We start from the raw sequence: 27189 nt of genomic DNA, 5'->3' as shown, positions 1-27189 counted from the left end.
GATGTTTGAATAAGGTGGTAGGATGCACAGAGGCCTGTGTCTGAGGAGATCAGAGCGGTTCAGGTTATTAACAATCAGTTGTAAACAATCATGAATCTCTCAGCAGGAGGGTTTTGTTTCTATTTAATACAGATCAAACATTTTAAATCGAACACAAGCTAATAAAATCTGGTTAATTCACTAATTAAATATGTTTATAACTGAAATTTCTGCCTTTTTATCAAATTTTATTAGAACTAGAATCATAAGTATTATGATATTTTGACACACATGAGGAATTTAATTCATTTTACACCTTCATCATGAGTCCCAGTTTGACTTGAACGCCTCTTTGTAGAGTAATATTTTCATCCACCAGATGAGGAGAGTGTGATTTTTAAGAATAGTGCAAACAGCTGTGTTATAAGGGCAGCACTATGGAACACGCTGTTATTGGAAAATGATAATAAAAAAACCTCTTCAGATGTGATCACGCCGCCGTGACGCTGGTGAACCCCTGCTGCTCTCTCTCTCAGTCGTATCACAGCGTTCGGGCTTCATCACCTCCTGCATGAGGTGCTTTATATCACATTAAACAGTATGTGACGTGAAGTGTGATGTAACACACCCTAGAAGGACTTTGACTAGTTCACACGGCGGTCATGGGACTGGCGGAAATGTAACTCACCTGCTCCGATCAAACCTTTCGAAGACTTTCTTCTTTCCCTCTACGTCTCCGATACACTTTTGCTTTGTTTGTGTTTTTTTGTTCCCGTGTCATGGATCCGTTTCCTCTGCGAGAACGTGATGGTGATAAAGTAAGTGTGAACGTACCGGGACCGACTCTGACCTTCCAGAACATCTCTTATGTTGTGAGAGAGAGCCGAGGGCCGTGCCGCAAGAGAGCGCCCGAAAGAGAGATCCTGAAAAACATCAGGTCAGTGCGAACACCAAGCTGACAGAATTACTTGTTTATTTATTAATTTAATAAACAAAGTGATCTCCATCTTTATTGAACTAAATAAAATCTCACAGGCTCTATAATAAAGTGCCGAGTGCTGAGGGGACGTCCCACGTTCGTAGTTGATTCTGACGCCTTAATGAAAGATTTTGGTACAGCAGGTGTAATCAGCTCCTGGAGATCAGTTCTCTAGTTTATTCACTCACGTTAAACGTACAACAAAACTTCTAGTGGAGATCGATGATAAACTCCAGGGAGAGAAATTTCCACCACACTCACTTCCATTTCCAGTTTATAACCAAAGTCAAATCTATTAATAAAGCACATTTAAACATAACACAGTCGATACCAAAGCGCTGGACGACACCAAAAACAGCAGCGGATACAGTGAACAGACTGATGGAAAAAAATAAATAAAATAAAATCCAAATAAAAACAAAACAAGGAAACAATAAACATAATAATAAATCGACCTTTAGTGCATTAAAACAATCAAGCAATAAGACAATAAAACAATAAAACAGTAAAACAATAATCCAGATCCAACTCTGTGTACACACACTGCTCAGACACACAAAAAACTGGATAATTACTGCAGTGATTAAGGTAACATGTTATTTAACCCTGTGGTTAACCCCCAGGTCCTGTGGGGGCGTGGCAAAGATGTCCCTCTGTTTCAGAAAAGTCACATTATTGTCCAGCATCAAGCAAAGAAAACAACTAAGGAGATGAAAAAAAAAATCAGGTTAATAACTGCAAAATACATCATTAAACCCTGGAAGGATAGCGGTGACCCGTCATGTGATCGGAATAACATCCTGAATGAGTGTGATGGAGATCACTTCAACACTTAGAGAAATCAAATCACGGGACTGGGACTAAACAGCTGTGTGTCCATAAAAACCCACTCGTTATTGAGACTCATCTGGAAAAAAAGGCTTCAGTTTGTTAGGGATCATAAACACTAGACTTTGGAGTGATGGAGAAAGGTCATGTGACCTGATAAGTCCAGACTGATGAGTCCAGACTATTTCATATATATATATATATATATATATATATGAAATATTAGAGTGTATGACTTTTTTTGGCTAGGCAGTGGTCTCAAACCTTTAATTTCAACATAAATCGTTGGATAAATACGTTATCTTCCTGATCCTTCAACAAAACTGAGAAACTTTTATTCTTACACATTATTTTGAAACAATCCCTCTTCCTTTATTACATCACAAAATCCTCATTTAAATATTCTACAAATAGGATTTCAACATTTCTCTCCTTGTAAACAAACTTGCCCGGCCCGTATCTCAGAAAGCGAATTATCTACAGTAATAAACTTAAGGGTTATTAAAATAAAGTTTATCGAAGCAGGAATCTTAAAATATTCACAACTCAAATCACACGAAATGTGACACGACACCTGATCTGATGCAGCAGGTCACAAATAATCTCTTTCTTTGTGTTACACTAAAACAAAGAGGAAAAACAATAGGTGTAAACACACACACACACACACACACACACACTCATTACTGACTCATACTCTGGTGTTGAATCCCATTTTACAATTCAATTGTGTTTTGTGGAGATATTTTACGGATCTTTTACTAAACTTTAATAAGTAACATCATAGTACTGTGACTGTATTCATTGTGTTGTGTTTATTTGTACTCATTTACTGTACAGTGTGTACTGTAGACAGGTATTCAGCTTACATATGGGGTAAAATATACTGTACAAGCATACAGCGAGCATGTGGGACTTAAACTCATAACCTGCTGGTCACTCAGAGCAAAACCAGTACCTCCATTAAATCCAGGAACTCAAATGGATAAAACACAGTCTTGTTGCTGATTATATTTATTTATTTATTTATTGTTATACATACTGTACTGTATAATGCAGAAAATGTGTGTGTACCAAAGAAGCTACTTTTGAAGTTTAACGTTTTTGCAACATATAAGTGACTGATCTCACTTCCCAAAAAAATGTAACGATGCCAACTTCAGACATTTTGAAGAGATGATTTTTTTATGAGCTTCAAAAACGGTCATTTTTCATTATTTTTTATTATTATTGTACTGTCTCACTATAAACAATAAATGTTTAATACGCAAATTGTCTGTAAAAATTGTTGCGTAAATTTAAGCATTCCATTTTTTGGTAAAATGTTTAAAGGGCAAAAAATCTGTAGTGTCCGTAACCATGTCAAAATTTACATTTTAATATCTAGAATAATACACTTTTTCAGGGTTGTGTCTTTTCATGTAAAATATAAATTAGCCGAGTTTCATTTGAATGACAGTTAAGATCATTGAAATATTTTAATAAAAAAAAAACACACTAAAACATAAAAGGTCATCAAATCTTTATCTGATAAAAATATAAATGTGTGTGAATAATTACGAAATGCAGCATGGATCAGGAGATAAGGAGCATTAAGTATTATGAAAAATAGTGTTATGTTATCCCGTCTGAAAATTAACTTTTTTACCAAGATGTTTTGGCTGAAAGTAAAAAATGTCCTTACAGTCCTGTATACCTAATTTATTTTATTATACTGTAATTTGTTATTTCAGTGGCATGATGAGAACAGGACTGAACGCCATCATGGGTGCGACAGGAAGCGGCAAAACCTCGTAAGCTTCAAGCTCTTTTCGAACTCCATTTATGATAAAGATTTTAAAGCAAAACCTATAACACTGTAAATTTATTCTAACAATTAGAATGTATTGTGTTCTAATATCTATTGTACTCCATATTAACAATATTGATAGAAACACATCTCTACAAAACCCAATTTTGATTCCTCATGTCCTGTAAAGTCCTACTCTCTGTAATGTCAAATTTACAGAACTGTGCATAAATATTCACCCCATCTGAACTCTTCATCATTTGTAAACCCAGAAAGTAAAATCAATATAATTTTATAATTCTAAACAAACAATTCTTTTTGTTATTTAATTAAATAAGTGACATTCTTATATATATTCTAGATTAATTGAACATAAAGTATTCTAAACTCAAACTACTTCAAGTCTTTAAAGCTTTAGTTTTGATGACTACAGCTCATAAAAAACTGCAGTACCTTAAAATACTTTATTATTATTATGATTATCGACCCTGCACAAGCAGGATAATCCACAGGAAGTGCTGTATCGAAGCGTAGTCATGAAAAGTTGACTGTAAGGGAAAAAGTGCACAGCTTTAAAGAAAAGCGTTAGAAATCTCCTACACCTTGCGAGAGCTTCAGGAGGAGAGGCGCGAGGCTGGAGTAAGAGGCTCTTGATGCACCAACTCCAGCCTCATTCCACTCCACTCCTTGTGAAGGTCTCCCAAGGTCTTAGTATCGAGCCAGTCCTGAACCAGAAGCGTCCTACCTGGGCTAAGGAGAATAAGAACTGTACAACTGCTCAGTGCTCCAAAGTCCTCTTTATGGATGAAAGTCAATTTTGCTTTACATTTGCACTGACATTATTCATCATTTTACTGTATGTTTAGTAAAACGCAACATAAGGGTTAAATATACACCTGTGTGTGTGTGTGTGTGTGTGTGTGTGTGTTTGTGTGTGTGCAGGCTTTTAGATGTGATCGCTGGAAGAAAGGACCCTCGTGGTTTACGGTCCGGTCAGGTCTTGGTCGATAACAAGCTCGTCACTTCTGACTTGCGTCTCATGTCAGCTTATGTTGTTCAGGTGAGCGAGGTCCTATTGATAATTATAAATTCAGCTGACGATTGCTGGATGTGTGAGATTAAAGCTGATTAAAGAATTTTTTTTGATGTTAACGAGTTTGTTAACGCTGCATGATGAAGCAAGAGGATTATGGGTAAAGAAGGAAACTGTAAACTAAAGAGGGGGATGTTGATAATAATACCTCCTGATGTCTGATGTAAGGACGACATTCTGATGGGAACGCTGTCCGTCCAAGAGAACCTCATGTTCTCCGGGCACCTGCGCCTGCCGCGCCATCAGTACTCCACCGCCGACAAACAGAGGAAAGTGGCGAGCGTTATCCGCGAGCTGGGCCTGGAGGACTGCGCGGACACCAAGGTAAGATCAGCTCCTGGACTTCTTTATGATTTGTGTGTATGGTGTTTCTGTACTTTTATCATCATTTTATCAATTCTTCCTCTGGTTATTAGATCGGCACTGAGTTCCTGAGAGGTGTGTCTGGTGGAGAGAGGAAGCGCTGTAGTATAGGAATGGAGCTCGTCACTTCGCCGTCGCTCCTGTTCCTGGACGAGCCGACGACTGGACTGGACTCCAACACGGCTAACAGCATCATGGCTCTGCTGCACAGGTACCGCAACATCAGGCAGCCAACAGCGTCTAGACCTTCAACTTGAAGACGTGCTAGCGTGCTTGTTTTTTTTGTCCCCAGACTGTCCCGTAGTGGCAAGACGATTATTTTCTCCATCCACCAGCCGCGCTACTCCATCTTCAGACTGTTCGACCACCTGACCCTGCTCCACAAAGGACAGTGTGTCTACGCCGGTCCTGCTAACTGCGCCATTCAGTACTTCAATGACTTGGGTGAGTGTCAACTGTCTATCACACTGTCATCTCTAATTAATACAAAGTAATATTTATTTTGTTTGTTTGTTTATTTGCTTGTTTCTATTAAACAGGCTATGAGTGTGAGGCTTTCAACAATCCTGCAGATTTCTTCCTGGACATCACAAACGGAGAAGTGTCTCCTTCAGTTCCAACAGGTTAAACATTAGATCTAAAACAGTAAAAAAAATCATTCATTCATCTGTGAAATGGTAACGTATAAAAATATTGCAGAAGGGACGTTCAAATTAAAGCAGAATGTCTCAATGTTACCCGTCAAATTTCCGCTCGCTGAACTTTCACAATGTTTTCACTGCAGTGAGCTCCGAGCCACCTCGGCCGGGATCGTCATTCACAGACGTACGTCCTTCTGTAAAGTGTTTTCAGATGTTTTACTCTGGCCAAGAGTCTCATCACTGCAGTCTTCTGTAAATGTCAATCCGTCAGGTTCAACTTTAAGCAATTACCAAAGGACTAGCAAAGTTTCGTTAAATTCTGTCCAGCCAGTTTTGTGTGATGCTGTGACTAAATCTGGCAGGACAGACATACAGATATACAGATATGCGTTCTGCGCCGTACGCCTGTTTCAGTGCACCATTATATACACATACTATCTTAAAAAGAGGTTTCAGATCACTTCTGTACTTTCTGCTCTTTGTGTGTGTGTGTGTGTGTGTGTGTGTGTGTGTGTGTGTGTGTGTGTGTGTGTTTCCTTATAGATAAATCCCTGGCAGAGGTTTATAGAGACTCTCGGGAATGTGCTGCGCTCACTGAGGAGCTGAAGCAAATCACAGTCCCGTCTGATTGTGTAATCACAGGAGCGACACCATCATCACTGTCTTATGTAACACCGTTCTTCTATCAGGTGTGTGTGTGTGTGTGTGTGTGTGTGTGTGTTTTTGTAAAAGGAAGTGAATCATCAACTAATGCTTTCCTCTATCTGAAATGACCACATGTTGAACCGGCGTTATCAAAACACCCGGGGTGTGTCTGAGGTCATGAATCCATAAATGAATTATCCTGTGTGTGTGTGTGTGTGTGTGTGTGTTATCAGTTAAACATCGTGTGTCAGAGGACGGCGCTGAACTTATTGAGGAATCCGCAGACCTCGTATGCACAGTTGGCGCTGAACGTCCTGTTCGGGGTGATGGTGGGACTCATTTACTTTCAGATGCCTCACACGCTACCTGAAGCTCTGCAGAACAGGTACACGCCCAGCTTCCTGTCCATCTGTCCATCCTTCATGTAAAAATATAAGAACACCGCATTAAATATTCATATTATTTATTTGGAAATGTCAACATACTGTATTGATTCTTGTTAAGGTCTTAGGGCCCAAGCGCTAAGACATCAGCCTCATGTCGTTAATGGTGTGTGAGGGCCCTCTTGTTCTTCAAAAAATTTCTTGTTTTTTCCAGCATCTGTTGTTTTTTTGGGGTCTTAACATGCTCAAAAACGTATGAAAATTGGCAGACATGTTGGAATCTGCTGCCATTAGGATGCCTGAGAGTCGCGTGGCCCGGGGCCATCAGGGGCCCCACATGAGATTTTTTGCTGCATAGCTCATACACACTTTCACGTATGCACATGAAACTCGGTAGACATTTAGAGCCGATTGAGCTGAACAACGTCCTGGGCTTAACTCTATAGGAAGTCAGTTATTTTGGGTCGTTCACCAAAACGCACCTGATGGATTTTGATATACTCCTCCTAGGGAATTTATACGATCGTCACCAAACCGGGTCGATCTGATCTAAAGACATTGAGGACGCAAAATTGCGAAGGGATTTTTTATATCTCAAAAGGTTCAGTCTTAAACTTATGATGTAAAAATTGTTTAATAACTTCCTAAGTAACATCACATTGAGTGACATCATAGTCTGATACTTTTTTCCAGCAACTGGGGCTTTTTGGAAGTCTTAATTTAAAATTCCCTAATTCTAAAATTACTGTCTTAATGGTATTGGTATGTTCCTTTAAATGCATGTGCCCCCTGTGCCCAGTGCCCTTCTGGTGCACCTGGGCAGAGATGGCACAGGTGCTTGTATCCGATGTGATGCTCCTGTAGGTAATTCGAACCATTTTATGTATGAATAATGTGGGTGCTCTAACTTTTTAGGACAAATGAATACAAATGAATAAAAGATCAGAAATCAATGTTTTATTTTCTGATAAAGAAATGGACATTTAATGGGGTGTACTAATTTTTTCACATGACTGTAGACAGTAACACTAATACAGGAGGCGCTGTAGAATTGTTCAGTTCTCAATTCTGATTGGTTAGAAGACGTTTAAATGTAACTATAAGTGGACACAAAGTATCTCATGTGGTTCTTTTATAAATACAATGTTACACTCTAATAGTTTACCAACTCGACCGAGGAGAGCAGTAGGAGGAATAAAACACCTCCGGGCTTCACAGCATCCTGTCACTGATTAGTTTCTGATTATCGCACACCACCAAGAGTGTTAATTCCTTACACGTACCTGCTCTTTATTTGTTTATGTACAAACTATGTGTAAATATGTCATTAAGTACAAAAATGATGAGAAAACAAGATTAGATTAGAAATTAAGTAAGAACATCAGCAGTGTAGTATAACTGTGTGTGTGTGTGTGTGTGTGTGTGTGTGTGTGTGTGTGTGTGTGTGTGTGTGTGTTTGGGTTTTAGGACTGGAGCGTTCTTCTTCCTAATCATCAACATGGTGTTTGGGAACCTGTCGGCGGTGGAGCTCTTCATTAACGAGAGAGCGCTGTTCGTGTGAGTGTGTGTTTGTGTATTTTAATTTTTTGTTAAAAGTGTTGTGTATGTATGTGTGATTGTGTGTGTTTGTGTGGTTTCCACAGACATGAGAATTCAAGCGGTTATTACCGAACCTCTGTGTACTTCCTGTCTAAAGTGTTTGTGGATTTAATCCCGAACCGCATCATCCCTATCTTAGTTTTCTCCTCCATCGCGTACTACATGATGGGTGAGTCGAAAACGCCTAATCCTTCATTCCCATACCATTTATGTATGTATTTTATGGAATATTAGAGTGTGTGTGTGTGTGTGTGTTGAGGGATGAAGCCAGCGTTTCTGGCGTTCCTGTGTTTCTCCCTCACCCTGTCTCTGGTCAGTCTGGCGTCTGTGAGTCTGGCTTTCCTGGTCAGCGCCAGCGTGAGCTCCTTCGCCATGGCCAACGTTCTCATCGCTCTGCCCTTCGTCTTCATGATGGTCAGCGGTGGTTTTATGTTCACACAGCTTTGACGTTTGTGTTATAATATATTATATTATATTAGTTTATATTAATTATAACACTAAGCCCCACCCCCATGGCAGGTGTTCGGCGGCTTCCTGGTGAACCTGAACTCCATGCTGAGCTGGCTGTCCTGGCTCCAGTGGATCAGCATCTTCAGATACGGACTGAACGTAAGGAGTGAAGAGAGATCGGATCAGACCAGATTGTGATATGCTTTCCACGATGCCATGTGACAGTATAGTGAAGTAGAAAGTACAGATATTTGCTGTAGAATGTATTGGAGTAAAAATTAAGATATAAAAAAGGATCCACTAGTGAAACTACTCAAGTGAAGTACAGATGTGTGAAATACGTACTTAAGTATTAGTCATGAATTTTGGTGGAATTTACGATTCTTAAAGTTTTTTTGGAAGGAGTCTCCAGTGTCAGAGATAAGAGCTGTAACTTTAAGTAATGCCTGGAATTCTCACTGTGGTGCTGTGGTGTAAGATGAATAAAACACTTCAGTGCTAATGCTAACCGCACCTCCAACACCTTTTATTACTCCTATTTTATTCCGTAGACATAGTGTTATATCAGTTTGCTCTGAACAATATTGAACTGTATTTTGTGATTCCAGGCTGTAACCATCAACGAAATGACAGGACAGGTGTTTTACAATAACATTTCCAGGTAAGTCCTGCTATTAGCGTAACTATTAGCGTAACCTAAATCACAGGGGCTGAGATGTGAGATTTTGGCGCATGATGCAGTCAAAGTCAAATCGACTCAAAGATACCTTTAGACAAACTGTGATTTGGAAACCAGAACCTCCATAGGTTTATACTGAAGACTTGCTTCATGCAGAAAAAAACAAAACAAATATATCTCCCCCTTAAACACGTCAGACTTCATCCATTTTCATCCAGGCCAATCATTCGAGTAGAAAAAGGTGCATCATTCATGGGTTTAGGACAGATTTCACAGAGGAACTGGACGAAAGAGAAGGTTTTTAGGTATTTGAGACAGTAATAAAAATGACTTTACTCCCTTTTTAATACATTTTGCCATCTGCACTAACAAGCTCTCCCTGAAACACAACACTACACTGATCTGCTGCACCTCACTCACAGTAAAGCGCAATCCGCCCTCTTCCACATACACAAGCACATAGACTCCTGTGATTGGTTAAGATAAGATACACCTTTATTCATCCTACAGTGGGAAAATTTCTTTAATAGGAATAAATAATAGGAACGTAAGCCCCACCCACCCGGATAGTTTGGGTTGTTTTTGTTCACGCTGTTTAAATGATGTTTAACTGGAGATCATTTAACCAGATTATTCCTAGACATTTCGATCTCTTAAAGCATTAGTGATGCGTGATGCGGCAGTGTAAATAAACACGGTGATGGATTGTAACTGAGTCTCCTGCATTCTTCATTTGCTGAAGTCTAACAGGAGAGATGTACCTGCAGTCTCAGAGCCTGGACTACAGCGCCTGGGGGTTCTGGCAGAATCACGTGGCTCTGTTGGGCATCACGGCGGTGTGTATGACGCTCGCCTACGTGCAGCTCCTCAGGATTAACCGCTGGAAGTGAAATAAAAGCTAACACTGGACGAGAGACATGATCATAAATCATCATCTTCATCATCATCATCATCATCATCATTTTACTGTTCTGTTAAAGTTTCCGGCGAGGAGCAGCGAGAAGACATCGTGGAAAGACACGCTGAGTTTATTAACCAGTCAGTTTACCTTTAATGAGCATCTGAGTTATAATTTATTATTGTTAATAAAACTCTTCTTTACATTTTTTTACTTATTTTAATTATAAAGCTTTTTTTATAATTACTTTTACATAATTATATAATTATTTAAAATTACTATTTAATTATTTATCTCATGTTATTCTATTTAGTTTTTACTCCTTCTCATTAAATAGTGTCTGATTAGTGCTCTATTTTCCTTTAGTGCTTTATCAGTTTATTTCTACTGTTTTCAATGCAAAGTTTATTTATTTGTTTTTGTAAAAAATAATGAATAAATAAACTGTAATCATCCACTCCAATTATAATGAAAAGTAAAAGGAGAAAAAGCTCCTGGCAACCAATAAAAAAATTAAGTGGCTTTTTCCAACTCTTAAAAAAAACTATTATACTATTTTTTTATCTAGTAATTACAGTCAGTTTGTGATTAATCACAATATTAAAATACTCAGATTTACTTGTATTATAAATATGTTTGATGTTGAAATAAAAATGCAGGACAAACTGATGTAATGAAACAGATTATACACTTTTATAATATCTTAAACATTAACATTTAAGGAAGGCGGCACGGTGGTGTAGTGGTTAGCACTGTCACCTTGCACCTCCATGGTCCGGGTTCGATTCCCGTCTCTGTGTGCATGGAGTTTACATGTTCTCCCTGTGCTTGCTGGGTTTTCTCCAGGTACTCCGGGTTCCTCCCATAGTCCAATGACATGCAGATTAGCATTCCCAAATGGGCTGTAGTGTGTGAATGAGCGTGTGAATGTGTGTATGACCCACGATGGATTGGCACCCTGTCCAGGGCGTACCCTGCATCGTGCACTAAGTCTCCTGAGATAGGCTCCAGGTCCCCGCGACCCTGAATACAGGATAAAGCGGTATAGATGACGATTAACATTTAAGTAATGTTTAACTGAAATCTATCGAATGGGTCTGGCGCTGCATGCAGTGTCTGGGTAGTACGGGGGTGTGGCAACCCACTGATGGGCGGGGCTCGAACCCACAACCCACACATCTTACATTTAATGTATTATTATTATTTAAGAATGGTTTACCTTAAAGATCACTCGTGCTCATGACTTTTATGACTCATGGTTTTATCCAAACTTCCATGTAAAAGCTTTTTATAATGATACTTATTATTTATATACAGTATAAAATTTATATATATATTATATATATATAATTTTATTCTCTTTAAACATTGCTGTCTTGTATTGAGACATTTATTCTAATAATTTTTATTATAACACTACTGTAATTATAAATAAATAAATAAGATCATACAGTAAGATGATATATTCACTTCACAAACACTGATTTACAAGTGAAAGCTAGATGTAGCCACTAGGTGGCAGCACGTGATTAAATTCCTCCAAGATTAACACCTCTCTCTCCCACTCTCTCTCTCTCACACACACACACACACACACACACACTGGTGTGGGTTTGGCCAGTTAGGATGAGGATGACTCTGCAAATGTTCTCTTCATGGAGATGATTTTCAACTGGACACACACTGTCTCCTGTGTGTGTGTGTGTGTGTGTGTGTGTGTGTGTGTGTGTGTGTGTGTGTGTATTTTATGTTAACACATAGGCACATCTGGTAGACATTATTACCTCCTGTCAAGCCTCCTCACTCTGTGTGTGTGTGTGTGTGTGTGAGTCACTGCAGAGAAATGGCATGACCTGGGACTGTAGTGTTCTAGTAGATTCTCATGTTCCATCCTGTCCTATATCATCAATGCGACCTAGAGACAGAGCGTGAGGAGGAGGAAGAGATGAAGCAGTGTGTGTGTGTGTGTGTGTGTGTGTTCATTTTATTACGCAAATGCTTACTTTCTCACCCACAACTTTGGTGACTTTGCACTTGCTGTTTCCATGGCAACACCTTATCTAGAGTCAGATCGTGGGAGAGAGACACAGAGAGAAAGAGAGAGAGAGACAGAGAGAGAAAGAAAAAGGGAAAGAAAGACAGGGAAAAGAGAGAGAAACAGAGAGAGACACAGAGAGAGAGAGAGACACACAAAGAGAGGGAGAGACACAGAGAGAGAAAAACAGAAAAAGGGAAAGAAAGACAGAGAGAAGAGAGAGAGAAACAGAGAGAGACACAGAGAGAGAGAGACAGAAAAAGGAAGGAAAAGACAGAGAGAAGAGAGATAAAGAAAAAGAGAGACGCAGAGAGAGACATAGAGCGAGGGGGGGGGGGCACTCATCCACGTTAGCATGCTAATCTCCCACGCTGCCTTCTCACCCATACTGACAGTTTAGGACGCGCCCTCGCTAGCTCGACTGAATCTCATCCCCGAGTCTCAGCGCGTACAGACGAACCTCAGACCAGGACAAGACACAAAGTCCACACGGAGAACATGTTCCGAGTTTGACTCGAGCTTTATTTGTCTTTGACTTTACAAATGGCGCATGGAGACAGAAAACCCCCGAGCGTTTCTACGCTACTTTCTTACAGCAGAAAGGCACCGATCTCTTTCCCCCCTCAGGTACATTCAGACGAGATTAAAGCTTTTAGATGCAGCAGTGCAAAAAGAAACGAAGGATTATCAATAAACTCCACCGGAAACACTCAACACAAAAGTTTGTGATCCTGGGGCTAATCGCTAGCGGCGCTGATTTCCCGTTATTCCTGTGAGAAGTTAGCGGGTGCGTGTCACACTGTTATTGTTGATACTGTATATTATTCAACAGTAAACAATCAGCTAGGCAAGTTAGCGTTATTAGCTAATTAACTATTAGCATGGTGACACTGACAACGGAATTAGCGTTTTAAATTTAAAGCATTAAACACTAAAGCTCCGCCGCACTGAAAGACATGAGGCTAGATCTCACACCGTGATGCTAGCAGAACAGCATTGTGGGTAATGTAGTCTGTGAAAGACGTTTAACCCAAACTCAGAATTTGATTATAAAATGTGGATGTTCGTTTTTAAAGGATACACTCGCCTTGTGTGTCTGTTAAACAAATGAAGGGTGTGATTTGTGTGTATGGAAAAGCGCAGCAGTGCTTCTTCAGAACTTCCTCTAAGCCTCAGCAATGCTATTTTAATACACGACCTGGTTACGCTAGCCGCCTTTCAGGCTAAAAACGTTTCTGGTTCAGGACACAGCCCTCATCTTTGAAGGACGAGCTGCTGATTTAGGCCTTGTTCACACGGGCGTTAAAATCCAGCATTTTTCTGGCGTTCGTAGCGTCCGGTGAGCGCGCATCAAGCGCAGAGTGTTTTCTACACATAGGAGTCAATAAGAGTGTTCACACGGGCTTTGGTGACGTGCGTTTGTCCGGCTGCGCGCTTATACGGCATTAAAAAAACGTTGCATGCAGCTTTTTCTTGGCGTTTAAAACCCAACGAACGCAAGGAAACCGCTTCTAGTGCGTTTTTTTCACGTTCATTTTACGCTTCGGAGGACCGGATATATCCCATGATCCTACATGCTATACATATGGAAATGCGGAAAAGGGCAAAATAAAAAAAATTAACTGTTGAAAAACTTACGCGGAAATTTTCGCATTTCTTTATATACCACAAAAAAAAACTTCCTTTAATCCGACTTTGTGCAGTCAGAGAGTGAACCCGGAAGCGGCGGGCTTTTATATCCAGATCCCGACACACTGCCCCCACAGGTTAACACACAAACTACAGTTTGGGCTGCAGGCTGACGTTAGACAGAGAAAAACCAACGTCGGTGTAGAAGTCAATCAAGCGCCACCACAAAATGCAACATAAACGTCTAGGACGTTCAGAGCGCGTTCGTTTATCCAAAAACTTAACGCCCGTGTGAACAAGGCCTTACACCCACCTCGACCGCGGCTTTTAACGGTCATGGTGCTGATGATAGCGCCTGAGGGTCTACCCATAATGCATTGTGCTTACGCTTCATATTGTTATTTCCTTAAGTCAGAACACTCCCACATGACAAATGGGTTGGCTCTAAAATGTTTAAGGTTACACTACATATAATATTTACTCGACAGGCCATTGATCATTGGCATCAAAGACGAGTGTGTCAGTCTGGGGAAACCTGTCAGAATGAAAACATTCTCTTTAGAACTTACTCTGACACCTCCACCTACAACTATACTAGTAAAAAAAAAAAAAACACCTGCAGGTGGCAGTATTGCAGCAGCCGAACAATAATAAAAGAAATAATCTTACAAAAAACATTTGCAAATATTAGCAAGTTTGAGTTTTGTATGTTCTGGAAACGCTATAAAAGAAAATGTGTCAATTTTAGAGCTTTTAATATTTTTAAATTTTTAGTGTATGTAAAAAAAAAAAGCGTCTCGATTCTGCATCTAAGACGATCCTCTCGATTGAACAATAAAAGACTGTTTAAATGGCGAAGAAATGAGCTAGCAGTTAGCGGGTAAACAGGTGAATTAAAACATTTTCGCACCACTTTGGTTGAATTCATACTGCTCAAAAGAAATTAAGGGAAAACTCAGTTCCATCATATTTAAATATGTCAAACTAAATTAAAGTCAAACCGGGACTAAGTATTCACTTTTTATTTGGAGCACATTTTTTTTTATTTCATTTGCTTCTTTAGCTGCTAGCCAAACATGCTAGCCTGTGCATTTCTTTGCACAATGAACAGACCTGTGTGTCTTAGTAAATACAGAATGGTCAATCAAAAAACGTATGATATATTAACAACAACAATGTAACAGACTGATTTTTTTTAAAAATGTATATTTTTTTTGGGGGGGGAGAATGCAAACATTGCATAATGCGAGTTGTTTTCTACAGACTGAAAAACTAGAGCTATACATTTTAAACAATCGTTGGTTCCAATCGATATGTTTCATTAAATTAATGGGATAGTTTTTGATGCAGAATCGAGTTATGTTTTAAAATTTTTAACATAAATGTAAAAATATAAAAAAATTTAAAATTGACAAATTCCTTAAAACCACAACACAGCATTTGCTGAAAATACAAACCTGTTACAAAGTGTGTTATATAAGAGGCGTGTAATTTAAACAATAACAAGGCAAGTTTTTCTTACTTGTAAGACCTCCAGCTGCGTGAGACACATCAGACATTAAACAGTAGTACGGCTGAGTTGAATTGAATGGAACATTGACGCCCAATCGTCTACCTGTGACGCCTAATCGTCTAACTGCAGTTTTTTGAAAATATTTTCGAAGTATCCATTAAGTAAAGTAATGATAATAAGCGATGAGTCTGAGGTTTAAAAGTATAATGACGCTGCTCACGCTTTCACATCTGGGCTTCTCACACGCCCTTTTGGGTGTGTCCAGGGGCAGAGATTGTAGGATTCATCTTTAAACACAGCTTCTATTTAGGCCATGCCCACTTCGTGTTTAAAATCCAGATACTGACGGTTAGTGAGACAGAGGCGTTACACTCCTACAAGTCAAGATGGATCGTTTCTATTTTACAAACTGTAATGATGTGAGTTTTATTTTTAGACATGTGGATGGAAAAAACGATATTTCGTCGCTAGTTCCCAATGCATAAATATTGTACTGCGTAATTCGACATACTTTTAAGTGTGTGTGTGTGTGTGCTTTTTTAAAATTAGATTAAATCTACACTAATGCGGTTGTTTTGTGCTTCATATTCACATTACGAATCTTATTGATATCGTCTACACATTATATTAATGTCTGAAATAGGTCACATGACAACACGGCAGATAGCTGTAACCGTATGTTCACGCTAACAGGAGACAATCGTAGCAGCTTATATAGACCTATACACCTACTGGATGTCTAAAAGTAAACTTGTCTTAAAGAAATTTAAACACATAATTTTTTTTGCACATTTCTTGTACAAGCTGTGTTCTTAGATTAAATTAGCGAAGCAAGCTAACTGTAATAGCTACATACAATCACCAGGGGCGCCAACAATCTCTTTCCTAATTCTTTCCAAGCTTTTATTTTATTCCAAGTATTTCTGTAGACATTTAACAAGACATCAAACTGTGTCCGTTTTTTTATTTTTCGAGCATCAAGCTGTAAACTGCGAATAGGAACTAAACACGGATGCAGAAAAACGAGCAGTCGCCTGTGTGACGCTAGTGTGAACATACGGTTAGTCACTTTCAAAAGCATGTGTGTGTGTGTGTTAGTACTCCCACAGCGTAGCGTTAGCGATGCCCTGTGCATTAGCCTTTAACACCCCAGCATGGTCTCCCTTCAGATAAAGGCCCTGTTGTGTCTTAATGGCCACTCGGTTATAATCACAGAACTCAAACAGGAAGTAGACTGGAGTGTCGCTGCTGCTCACGACTACGCCATTGGGCTCCACCATCCAGTACTTCCCTGTGGAGTCTGAAAGAAAGTGAGAAAGTAAAAGAGTGTGAGTGGTTATTTGCTTTAAATACAGTGGCATCTCAGCATACGCACGCCACGCATCACAAATTTTCCCCTCAGAACTGAAACTTTGCAAGAAATTTTCCTCAGCATACAAGTCGCGTGTATGTCCAGAAGCTCAAGTGAAGAGAGTTTACACTTTTCTGTGGGTTTCTTTGCATTTAGTGTAAGATTTAGTGAAGACATTGCACCATGGGGTCTCATGAATGTTATCAAGAAGAAAAGGGAGCTGTGTTCAGTTTGGTTTTTAAAGCAGTCGGTGCCAAGAGGAATCATAAATTAAGGTTAACTAAGGTTTAGTGTCTATTTATTTTATATTTTACTTTATTTACATGTATTTTATAAATGCTTAAATTGCTTTTATATGCAAAAATATGACTATAGTGTTGGAAATTGGTAATATTTGTAATATTTTAGGCTGGCTGGAACGGATTATCTGTATTTACATTATTTCCTATGGGACAATGTGTTTCACAATACAAAATTTCACCTTAAGAACTCGCCTCGGATTAAACTTGTATGCCGAGGTACCGTTGTACAGTTAATCAGCACTAAAGCTGAAGTTGCTAGCATGTGCTTTGTTTTGATTCTGCCCCACCTTATCATTGGCTTGTTTATTTTTTACTTTGGTACTCTTTATCCTCCTTTGTGTGTACAGACTTAAATATTATAAATCTTAAATATTGGACCTAACCACAGGCTAGTTTCTCTTACATTAGCTGGTTGAACTTTACCTCGAAAACAGTACGCGTTGTTATTAAACTCGAGCTGGAAGACGTCGTAGGAAGAACGGTTGCAGTCCAGAGTTCCGGTGCCTTGCTTACGACATCCGATGAAGCCGTCTTCTCCACGCAGAACTATTAGCGGGCGATTGATAAGTTTCAGAACGAACTCCTCCTGTTCACCTAAAAAGTCACCACAAACAGCATCAGTCACCACCTGCTGTGCGCTAGCCACGCTTACACAGTATGACTTCTGGGATTCCTCGAAACATTCAAGAACGGCAAGGTTTAGTAGCTGAATGCAAACATTTAACGTATGATCAACTACTCAGCTAGCTAGCTCAGTTACTACTCTAGTAAACTTTTGCTTAATTACGATAGTCATGTGACTACTTTTATTTAATGATATTTCTTTGAAGAGAAACATCAAAGGATTTTTAAAAAGCTTGTAAGTTCTACATGTTACAATGTTAACTACTTTTTTTTTAGGGGTTTCCTGATTCCTGGTAAGGTAAACAAATAAACCTTTTTTTTTTATCACCATGAAAATTTTTTTTATTTGGGATTAAAACATATTGACAGAAGAATTACCTAAAAGACAAGTGTTTAGACATTTGATAATCATTTCTGTTGCACTTGTTAACTTTATAAACCATAAACCTTCTCAGTCCTCTGGGAAAGTAAAAGTAAAGTAAGCTTAGCTACAGGATGGATGGAGACAAGGTATCAAATGCTGCTGGCTTTTTTCTAACAATTTCTAATTTCGTTGAAAATTAGTTGATTTTTTTTTTTGCTGGAACAAGAATTCTTGCAAGCATTTGTCTGCTTTAACAAAGTGTATTCACACACACACACACACACACCTGCAGAGTCCACAGAGGCGGTCAGCTGACCGTTCTTCTTGGCAGCTAAGTACTTGCCGTTACTGGCCTTGAGCGTGACCTTCGCTCCTTTCCACTCCAGCTCGAAGAAGCAGCTGGCTGATCTAAAACAGACAAGCGCAGTGATTTGCATAATGTTTATGTAATGAATAAACCACTTTGGGTAGCGTAGCTACAGGAAAATTATAGATCACATCATATAGAAAACAAGTGCTACGTTGATTGTGTTTCAGGTGTGTGAGAAATGATAATATAAACATAGTTGCTGTTACAGAATGTTAATCAGACGTATGCTAAATTATTCATTAGATGAATTAACATCCAGTTCCTTACTTTTCAGACGCGGTGCACTGAATCGCTCCGCTCGGAGTCAGACTCCAGTATTTCCCGTTGCAGGCCCTGAAGGCACAGCGCTTCGACTCGGGGTCCACCTCCATCTGGAAGACTTCCTGGTCCGACTCTGCATCCTGATTGGCCGACAGATCGACGCCTGAAATCAGCACAATCTGATCAGACAGACGCAGGTCTGATCATCTGCTACGGTGTGTTTCTACACGTTCTGTAGAGCTCTGAACTCTCTAAAACTCTCTGATTCTACAGTTTAATAGGTTGTTAACACCAAATAAAACTGATGAGGGTGTGTGACTCCGCCTACTTCCAAAGACACAGACAGTGGGGATTAAACAAGCAAAATAATGAGACAGCAGGAGTAATAAATCAAATAATCTAATTTTAATCTAAATTACCGATCTAAAAACTAAAATAAATAACTATATATATATATATATATATATATATATAATTTATAAAAGATTAATAGACATAATATAATATATTAAAATATTCAGTTATTTATCCACTAAAAGATAATTTGGAGAGAAAATAGAGCCAAAAAAAATTTCTTCTACACATAAAAAATAGTAAATAAATTTGTTTACTACACAAAAAGAAGAGATTTTCAACCCATAAGTATTTGTTTTATATATAGAATTATAATTAACATGTATGTATATATACATAAACTATTATTATTGTTATTATTACATATTACTAAATTATATAGAGAGAAAGAGAGAGAGAGATTGAATTAATATTAATGTTTTCTATTTTAAGCACATTCCTGGGGTTTTTAACACTAGCACATATGAGGAATGTCTACAACATTTAAGCTTATTTTTGTTCAAATTCTGATTCTGTAGCTATTTGTTACTTTTTATTACTACACCACTTTTCATTTTTCTCAATTATGATTTTGGCCGGAAATAATAATAATAATAATAATAATAATAATAATAAACATTAATTCTGAACCTGAAACACACATTAACTTCACTGGTGATTAAATGTAGAATGCAGTATGTAATGTATATTTTTTTTTAAGGTACTGACCAGACACATGAGAGAAAGGCAGAAATCGGGATGGTGTTGATGAAGTGATATGAAGTGATATGAAGGTGATTTACATCTTCTTATCCTAAAATGATCATATGAGAGAGGGAGAGAGAGAGAGAATTAAAAATAAAACGGTTTATACTGTATAAAGTTTAAAGAGCACTCTATGATGATGATGATGATGATGATGATGATGACGAAGGGGTAGAGGACTAAGAGAGCCTTGTTAAACCCTGGTTAGAGTTTAAACAGAGGTCTATAATTTAGGGGTAGGACACTAAAAGACAGTCGCACCCTGGCGCATGGACACGTTCCGGTCGTTACTGGCGGTGAGCACCACCTGACCGCGGCTCCTCTCCAGCACCATCGCCTCGTCCTTGCCCCCGCGGACGCTCTTCCCCGCCTTGACCGCGCCGCTCGGACCGGAGGGCGCCAGGTATTTCCCGGCCGCGTCCCGGAACGCCACGGTGCTCGCGCCGAACTCCAGCGTGAAGCCGGTGTCGCCCCGCGTCTCGGGGAGCAGCGCGCCAGAGCCGGAGAGGAAGCGGCCGCCGGCGGTCTGCAGGTGGTAGCGGCGGTCCCGGTACACCAGCGTGAGCACGGAGCCCACGCCCCACGGCGCGTCACGGTCCGCCGCCAGCTCCGCGCGCCCGGGCTGCTGCGGCTGCGCGTGCAGGTAGCGTTTGCGCGCGACGCTGTACAGGTTGACCTGCGGGTGCGTGGCCAGGTGCACGCACCACTTCTCCTCGGTCCCGCCGCACAGCACGCGGTCCTCGGTGCCGCCCAGGTAGCGCGCGTGCGCCTCGGAGCGCAGCGACCAGCGGCCGTCCGCGTGCGCCGTCACGCAGAAGCGGCAGTCCGGGGCGGGGCGCTCGCGCTCAGCCGTCACGTTGCCGTCCTTGTCGGCGGAGAGGTACCGGCCCAGGTGACTGCGCAGGAGCACCGAGCCCGAGTCTCCCGCCGGGTCCGCCGGCTCCAGGGTCCACACCTGCTTCTTCCGCATGGACGTGGCGCACGCGCTCACCTTGAAGCCGAACGCCTCCGCGGTCAGGTACTTATCCTCCGCGTTAATCAGGCCGAGCTGCACCGCCGCGCGCTCTCCCGAACCTCCCCACGCCATGACCTTTCACAGATGTTCAGAAACGATGCTGGAGTCCAGGTGGGTGTGAGACCGTCTGCTGCGGGTCCGTGTGTGTGCGTGTGTGTGTGTACTGGTGCGCGTGTCCGTCTGCTCCTATGCGTGTGTGTGTGTGTGTAAGAGAGAGATGCTCTACCCCCTCCTTTCTGCTGGATCATCTGTAGGCAACCATGAGCGCGCAGCATCTGTATGACGTCATCAGTTGCCAGGATAAGAGAAGTGCACACTCCCGACTTTTTTGGGGGGGGAGTGTGCACAACAAACAAACAATTTGTTATCTATCCCCAGTGTCTGGGTTCGATTCCCGGCCAGGTTCAAATCCCACCTCGGGGTCTGTTTGTGCTGGTTCTCCTTATGCTTGGTGGGTTTCCTCCAGGTACACTGGTTTCCTCCCACAGCCTAAAGACATGTTAGATTAGGGTAACTGGTGTTCCCAAATTGCCCGTAGTGTGTGAGTGTGAATGTGTACCCCGCCTTGTGCCCTTAGTCTCCTGGGATAGGCACCAGACCCACCACAACCCTGTATGTGGGATAAAGCGGTATAGACGATGAGAGAGTGAGTAAGTGATATACTCATTTTACCTCAAAGATGCATCATTCTCCTGCAGAAGTCACTAGGAGGGTGTGTCAGATGTCAGAAGAGTGTGTAAAGTATTGATTAATTACATTACTGACCTACTGTCAGAGCTGCTCTTACAAAACATTAACAAGACAACAAGAACAACTTAATAATAATAATAATAGCAATATGTTACTGAGCAACGTCAAAGATGCGCAAACATTACTGTCCTGCAGATGTCACTAGAGAGTGTGTCAGATGTCAGAAGTGTGTTAATACTCTTTTCATACATATAAATATATGCAGGGTCACTGGAAGCCTGGAGCCTATCCTAGGAGACTTTGGCACTGGGCACACACACACACACACACACACACAAAACGGGCAATTTGGGAACACCAAGTAGCCCAATCTGCATGTCTTTGGACTGTGGGAGGAAACGGGAGTACCCAGAGATAACCCACCAAGCACAGGGAGAACATGTACACTGGAAAGGAATGGCATGGAATTGAACCCTTGACCCTGAATGAGTTAGGCCACAGTGTTAACCACTACACCGCCATGAGACCTCGACAGCAATGTGGTCTAAAGTAATGCACTGTGTACTTCGACACGGCATAAACTGTGTTTATGTAGATAATCTGATAGCCTACAACAGATCTGTACAAGATCCATAACAAACAAATGTATTATTTTGCATTACTGGTTAGATTTAAACCTATAAATTCTTACAAGCAATTTAACCCCTGTCTTAATTTTAACTTTAACCTACAGTACACAGCTCTCCTTATATTTTTATTGCTCAGAGATCAGTCTAATGCACATGCAGACACACCTGAAGCAGGTAAAGGATATTTCTGCAGTGCTCATACCGTCCACTGGATTCCTTTATCAGGGTTTATCCGTTGCCTGGAACTGGGACAGAATCAGAAATGCTTCATGTCTCTAGAGAGAGACCTAAAATTAAGATTTCTTACAGTGGCCTACTTAGTTCTCACATTTCTCACCCACAGGCCCTGAAAAGCAAAACAGTATAATAAGAGGATGGGGGTGATATTGATATAAAGTATAATAGATATAATAGAATTTCCAAGTCAGTGTGTGCTGATAAATAAGAGAGTGCTCAGATGAATTAAAATTAAAATTTTAATTTTATAAATTAAAATCGTTTATAGTTTAACCTCATTACAACTTACTGGTCTGTGTGACATCACTCTTTTCCCACGTCACTGCAGTCACTGTCTTATAATGTTAAAAAAACGATCCGAATATATTGAGAGTTCAGAGGGTTGACCAGTAAGTCTTATGTATATTAGCATGCAGTTGGTTAGCAGGTTTTAAAATAATTCAATATTCCTCTACAGCTGCATGTGTTTTACTTCATCTTTATACATTATCTATACAGCTTTAAACCGTTAGGTAGCCGAGTGAGCTAGAGGAGCTAGACAGATCTTTTTATGCTTCACTTTTCAAAATGGACTTATGGAGTCATTGCCTGTTTTGTTCAATATCTTTAATTGTATATATGTTTATTTTATATATACTCTAATTTTATATTGTGTGCTGGTAAATGCAAAGTATTTGTACAGTGTGTGCTGTACAATTCTGGGAAAACTACGACACAGTGCAAATCTACTGCAGTCAAGGTGTTGCGTAACCTTTACACTCTGTTTATACTACAACGCTGCTGCATTCTTGAATCGGATTGGTCAAGGTATTGAATTGTTCTTAAAACATTGCAAGATGGCTGTTTTTTTTTTGTTTTTTTTGCAATAGTTATTTACAGTAATAACGAGTTATTTCCTCCAGAACCATTTGCTTTGTGTCTGTTCCCTCAGTTTGCAGAGCTGTGCGGCTATGAATCCGCCTTCTTTTCATAAGGAATGCTATAGTGTATGATTTTAAATTCAATTAAATGTTTTATTTCTCATGTACACGACCATACACAGTAGGATATGCCGTGAAAGGTAGCAAATGCCAAATTGCACTGGAAAAATTGTGTACAATATAAAAAAAATACAAATATAGAAATAATAATATAACATTTAAAATAGAGATATATAAAATGTATGATGTTAAACATTGTAAAATGTGTAAATTATACAGAATGTGCGAAGTGAAAAAGCGCATTACAGGGAAATATATGGCATTATTTTTCCATTCTGCTTTTGAGTTAACAACACACACCTCTCTCTCTCTCTCTCAGTGGTTTTGTTGTGCAAGCCTTTTCATTTGTAACCTCTCTCTCTCTCTCTCTGTGTCTTTAAAAGGCAGTAATTCTTCCTCTTTGCCTTTTTAAACAGTACAACAGATTTACCTGTGGACTGATGAGAATGGAGCGCTCCTATTGGCTGGGACGCCTGTGACTGCTCACATGGACCCACCCTGGCTGACTTTCTGCCTTTTTGGGGGATTGCAGTCACCTGTACCTGATAAGGAGAGGAGAGGTGGACTAACTGACTTCCTGACTGTGCTGTGTTTTTTTTCTTCTTCCTTTTCTGTGTCTATTGGTGTGTTGTTGCCTTATTAGGACATAACCAATTCACTAATCCCAGTACTAGCATGAACTATTATAAAGGGCTGAAACACAGAGAGTGGATTAACCTGGTATTATCTGTTTTATAATAATAAAAGCATAATATATATTTAAAAAACGTATGCATACTGTAAATAACATTATTTAAATTAGTTTACATGCATATCAAAGACACATATCAAACTAAAAACACGAATAAATTAATAAATAAAGAATGTTTTTTGTTTTTTTCAAAACGACTTCAGACAATGAATTTCCTTCTTTCCAACTTCCGCTTACTATAATCACGTGACACCGGCGGTGCAGCGCTCCTCGTCACGTGACTTACCGAGCATTCGCCATAAAAGGACATCAGCTGAGCATGTTTTTTTTTTTTTATTCTTCCTTTTTTTTTCTTTTAAAGAGACAGTACCCCTTTAAAGCAAAACGTGTTCCCATGGAGATGTGTGTCATTTAAAGTCATTTTCTTCCTCCTTAGTTCCTCTAAGAGATCCACAGAAAAGCAAACGTTAAGAAGCATTTTTAGTTTTTACTTGTATTAGTGGAAAATCTTTGCCAACATGTTACTTTAAACTATTTTGTAATAAGACAAGGTGGTGACATTGGCATAGTGGTTAGGAACTGGGTACACTGGTTTCCTCCCACAGTCCCAAAAAAATTTAGGTTAGGCTAATTGTCATTTCCAAATTCCCCGTAGTGTGTGTTTAAGTGTGTGAGTGTGTTTATGTGAGTGTACCCCGTCTCTTGTCCTGTGTCCCCTGGGATAGACTCTGCACACAGGAGAAATTCAACAACAAATTGTATTTATCACATACACAGTTGTGAGCGAAATGATTATATGATCGCCCATGACCTAAAATAATATAATAATATAATATGAAATAAAAAAAACATTATACAAATATAGAAAACTTTTAGCTATAAAATGTAAAATTTACAAGATTTACAAGTAATAAAATAGAATTGAAATGGAATTGAAATATAAAAGCAATGTTCAGTCAAGAGCAGAACAATGTAAAAAAAGTGTAGACCATTAATGTGCAACATGATGAGTGGTGTATGAGACAAGAGAGTATTTATGCTATTGTTGAGCGAAAAAAAGGAAACAGGTCAGAGTGTTTAGTCCTGTGTGGTGTTGTGATTGACAGTTCATAAAGAAGAAGCTCCTCCTCCTCAGTCTTTCCATTTTGGCCTTCAAGGAGGGGAAGCGCTTTCCTGACCACAACAGAGAGAACAGTCCATTGTTGATGTGGCTGAGGTCCTTCACCGTCTTCCTGGTCTTGGTCCAGCATGCAGAGTGCAGGTCAGGGAGCTCGGTGCAGATGATGCGCTCAGCTGATCTCACCACCCTCTGAAGAGCTCATCTGTCCTGCATGGTGCTGTTCATGAACTCAGCATCGGAAGCTGTCTGATACATTGGTAAAGCGGTACAGGCGATAAGTGAGTGAGAAGTTGAAGCTCAAGTCTGTGATCTAACAACACACTAAAATAAATCAGTGACACGTGTGTAAATAAATGACATAAAGGCATAACAAAGAGCAGAGAGAGCTTTGCATGGGGCTCTTCCCACTGTGACATACGGTATTTAATGAATATAATGCTGAGTGCTGTGCTGTTAGAGGAAAATAATAAACAACATGGTAGTGGTGCTGTTAAATGGGCTCCTGTTAAACAGGGTCCAGGTTTGAATCACACCTCAGGGTCTGTATGGAGTTTGCATGTTCTCCCTATGCTTGGTGGGTTTCCTCTGGGTACTCCGGTTTCCTCCCATAATCCATAGACGTGTGGTTTAGGCTACTTGGTTTTCCCAAATGGCCTGTAGTGTGTGAATATAACAGTCGTGAAAATGGGAATGAATACAAAGGTCACCATTGGCCTGAAAGTAGTTTAGCTCTGGTGTGCAGTTGTTAAAGCAGCTACAGTATAAACCACCTTCCCCTCATCAGCCTCTTGTGTGAAACCACAAAAAGTGTTAAACTCCATTGTAATGTCTACTGTGTATCTAACACTGTTATATACATAATGCATTAATTATGTTAATACAAATCTGTGTAAAAATGACCTGAAGGACTCGACTGCTGCGACTACGGGGTTGAAGTCCCCAGTGTAGATTCTACAGACTGCATCGATTCTCTTTCCACATCGGAGGAGTGACTTCACATGTTTCACTTCCAGGTAGAATGAACATCAACAACAGTCTCCTGTCATCAGATCGACTCTGTCTCTCTTTCTCTATACCTGCTAATTGTGACTTCTTCAATTTCAATACTTTCTGCTTCTAGCATTTTTCTGCATAAATAATTAACCCTTTAAATCCCTTAACAGATGCAACAGTGAGAATAATGAGATGCACTGTACTCTGACTATATGTATATGCAGGCACTTTTTACTTACTATGTAATAGCTTAGCAGTTAGCATTCAGCATTTCTATAGGCGCAGGTTCTATAATGTGTGGGGTTGCTGGGGATCAGTGAAAATTTCGGACTAAACAGTCTGAAACTGAACTGAGACTCAGGCTTTATGTGGTGAGACAGGGTCACCGTGGTGCGCGCGCATTTCTCATGAATGGACTTTAATGCCTTCTCTAAATTTTACCATGTACTGTAACGCTAGAAACGTGCATACACGTACATAAATACACACACCTACAGTTTCTCTTTGTTTTTAGAAAGTAGTTATTCACCTTTTAATTATATGCTACTTTAAAACTAAAAAGAAAAAGTTATTCTCAGGCGCTGGATATATTTAAACGCAGCTAAAAACCTATTCTGAAAGGCTAAACTGATCATACTAGCTAATGTGACGACTCAGGGTAAAGCTGTATTCGTGCATTCTCCTCTTATACACTGATATAGCATCAGCAAATAAACTGAGTGTGATCTGAAATTTTTTCACTCAAATGTATTTTTCTACTTCAATTATTGTTTTTGTAAAGAATTTTACTTAAGATTTCTGGTGCTTTTACCTCTTCTGCTGCACAAACATGGATTTATATTTGGGTTGTTTTTTGGGTGGGGGGTGTGTGTGTGTGTAAGGAGGCACAGGATGCAAAGGTCACTTCACTATTGTTGTGCGATTTAAAGGTTAAAAGAAAAAAGAACTGCATACAGAATGC

The 27189-nt window shown here is 39.8% G+C and overlaps 2 protein-coding genes across 2 annotated transcripts; one reads left to right on the top strand and one right to left on the bottom strand.

The window, feature by feature from the left end:
• Positions 1-632: 632 nt before the first annotated feature.
• On the top strand, positions 633-10576 carry abcg2b (ATP-binding cassette, sub-family G (WHITE), member 2b). The gene is made up of 15 exons (XM_053477118.1): positions 633-916; positions 3520-3579; positions 4518-4635; positions 4837-4992; positions 5085-5242; positions 5324-5475; positions 5571-5654; positions 6216-6361; positions 6551-6702; positions 8168-8257; positions 8344-8468; positions 8559-8713; positions 8819-8908; positions 9358-9410; positions 10171-10576. The coding sequence occupies exons 1-15, from the start codon at positions 759-761 to the stop codon at positions 10316-10318; spliced, it is 1845 nt and encodes a 614-aa protein (XP_053333093.1). The 5' UTR covers positions 633-758; the 3' UTR covers positions 10319-10576.
• Positions 10577-14304: 3728 nt separating this feature from the next.
• fscn1b (fascin actin-bundling protein 1b) lies at positions 14305-21035 on the bottom strand. The gene is made up of 5 exons (XM_053477201.1): positions 20135-21035; positions 18782-18938; positions 18431-18552; positions 17580-17750; positions 14305-16803 (listed from the first exon to the last, which is right to left on the bottom strand). The coding sequence occupies exons 1-5, from the start codon at positions 20958-20960 to the stop codon at positions 16598-16600; spliced, it is 1482 nt and encodes a 493-aa protein (XP_053333176.1). The 5' UTR covers positions 20961-21035; the 3' UTR covers positions 14305-16597.
• Positions 21036-27189: the final 6154 nt, after the last annotated feature.

Source organism: Clarias gariepinus, chromosome 18 (genome assembly GCF_024256425.1).
Source record: "Clarias gariepinus isolate MV-2021 ecotype Netherlands chromosome 18, CGAR_prim_01v2, whole genome shotgun sequence".
Classification (NCBI taxonomy): domain Eukaryota; kingdom Metazoa; phylum Chordata; class Actinopteri; order Siluriformes; family Clariidae; genus Clarias; species Clarias gariepinus.
This window is presented reverse-complemented; position numbering and strand designations above follow the sequence as displayed.